Below are 2,663 nucleotides of genomic sequence, written 5' to 3' on the forward strand. Positions count from 1 at the left end.
AAATTGGTTATTAGTTACAAATATCCATCATGCCTTATTCTTCTTTTTTGGGTCACCCTAATACTAATATATATATATATATATATATATATATATATATATATATATATATATATATATATATATATATATATATATATATATAATCGTTATTTAGATCGATAATACAGAAAATATGAAGCTCCAAGACCTTCAAGTTGAAGAAAACAGCCTTCAAGAAGAAGACAACAACTAACTATCTACTCCAGTTGTAGTTCTTTAAGCTGATTCATTTTGTTTCGATACGCAAATATTAGATTTCTTTAGAGAGCAACAGAGAGAACAATGAGTTGATCTGCAAAATAAAATGTTTATAAGTTTGCTAAATTAAAACTCGATGATTTCAAAATCAAGTTTTTAAGAATTCTATAAAATTTTTTTCCGTTCACATAAACACTGGATGACAAAAAATACTTTTCTATTTTACTTTTTTTGTTCTTTTTTTTTACTATTTTTGCTTAACTTTCGGATCTTGATATTAAGACTGCGTCCTTAACTAGGCAACTGTATTAATTTATTATTTGTTGAATTTGCCGGCACTGCATTTTGCTAATATTTTTTTAGATTTATGTTCAAAATGTTTTATAAAATGGATTTAGATTTTTTTACTATTTATTGTCATTATAATAACTTTATTAGGTTGTCATTAAATAAAATTTCAACTGATACAGACAAAAGAGTAAATTGAATTGCATCTGACTACGAAATGACTTTTTATATCGATAAAGCTAATTTTACCATTAATAGGCATTTATATTCTTTCTTAATGTAAATATACGATTGCAACGATTACAAGTTGCTAAGTTATTTATTGTCCGTGTATATATATATATATATTATTAAACACGAAATTTATTTATGATTATTTACCTTATTAAACGTAATTGTAAGTTACATGTTGGCTTTATTTTATTTTCCATTATTTTATTTAGAAAAAACGCGAAAAAAAAAAGTCAAAAAAAATTGAGTTAATTCCATTTTCACATTCTATATTCCTAAATCTATTATCTATTTAAATATGAGATCAATTAAAAAAAATTTTATTCTAAAATAAACAAAGAAAACATTAATTTCTGTTTATGCCCAACCAAGAGTTTTTCAGTTTTATATATATCCGTGCTAAAATATAGTTTTCTACTTTTCCAGGTAGAAAAATATATTATTAAGGTAGAATATTATACTTTTAAGGTAAAAAATTTACGACAATATCCTACCCTAAGTTAGAAATTTATACTTTTTTTTTTTAGAGTGTTTCGTTGTTTTCTTTTTCAAGTCAAGTCAATTTATTCGGACTTGAGGCGTTTTGCAAGTTGGCTCCTTATAAGATGGTCAAAACATGGATTTCTCACAAGATGATTACATCAAAGATTTTTTTTATAAATATGAAAAAACAGGTTTCCCAACCACTTTCAATTCTGATTCAATATATCAATTAGCCAAAACTACTCAGAGGCCCTTCCACAAATTACGTCACGCTATTTTAGACCATTTTAGACGCCCTAATCTCCCTACCCCTCCTCGTGACAACATCGTAACACTTTAGTAACGAGTTTCGTATGAGTTGTCAATTTAATTGACGCAATTTAAGGACGACCCCTCACTTAATAGCTTTTGCTCGGCTGTGTATAACATCAAGGATGCTGGCAAACTCTAAATAGTAATGATTTTTAATTGCTTTTCTAAACATTAAAAAAAAAAAGTTATATTACTATCAAAGATAAGGAAAACGAGTTTTGTAGTGTCATTCAATCATAAATATACTTAAAGTATTTAGTTACAACATAAATTAAACCATATCAGCAATCGTTTGGTCCGCCATTCATTCACTTTTTATACAAATTTAAAACTTGAAGTATACATGTTACATTAACCAATGTTTATTTTAAAACTGTTTAGTTTTAAAACAAATATTGGTTTAAGTAAATGTAAACTTAAGCTTTGAATTTTTTTTTGCTAAGTAATTATATACAGTATTATAATGATAAAATAAAATGGATTAATATATACAGTATTACAATGCTGGTGATGAAAAAAGTCTAAAAAAAAACAACTGACTTTAACTTCAGTACTCTAACTAGATTGATTTCCAAATTGTTAACTTAGCTACTTTATATCATTATAAAGTTTTAACTGATTTTTTATTTAATTGAATCATTTGATTGAGTGTTTGTTGTTATCCTGTCATTTAATTGACAGGGTCGACGACACGGGTTTTGAAGGGGGGGGGGGGGCATAATAGTCAATTTCTAAAAAAAGTCCTCTATATCTTGAAGTTTCTTACAAATAAAAGGTCCTTTGAGGGGATCTAGGTTCCTCGGTGTCGTCTGCTCTGATTGAGTGTTTAAGTTGTCATTTGATAGAGTGTTTAAATTATTATTTAATTGAGTGTTTTTGTCTTTCATTCATATTATTTAATTAAGTGTTTGTTGCTACCCTGTCATTTAATTGACATTGTTTCATTATTACCATCCTTTTTTTAATAGTTATTGCAATTGCTGTTGCAACCATTTGCAAAGATCTGTGCACTATAAATCAAACTTACTACAAGAACAAACTGATTAAGGTAATTCTTATTGCTCAGCCTTGTATAAATTATAGACTTCTTTTCCACCATATTTATCAGT

At 26.8% G+C, this 2,663-nt stretch overlaps 1 protein-coding gene across 3 annotated transcripts in view; it reads left to right on the forward strand.

Moving 5' to 3' along the window:
- LOC105847872 (death-associated protein kinase 2) overlaps window positions 1-930 on the forward strand; it is a 77,026-nt gene extending 76,096 nt beyond the window's left edge. For all 3 annotated transcript variants that reach the window (XM_065816865.1, XM_065816866.1, XM_065816864.1), the window contains exon 11: window positions 158-930. In XM_065816865.1, coding sequence (XP_065672937.1) covers window positions 158-235 — 78 coding nt within the window. In that variant the 3' untranslated portion in view covers window positions 236-930. The remainder of the gene's footprint in view (window positions 1-157) is intronic.
- Window positions 931-2,663: the final 1,733 nt, after the last annotated feature.

Source organism: Hydra vulgaris, chromosome 13, assembly GCF_038396675.1.
Source record: "Hydra vulgaris chromosome 13, alternate assembly HydraT2T_AEP".
Lineage (NCBI taxonomy): Eukaryota > Metazoa > Cnidaria > Hydrozoa > Anthoathecata > Hydridae > Hydra > Hydra vulgaris.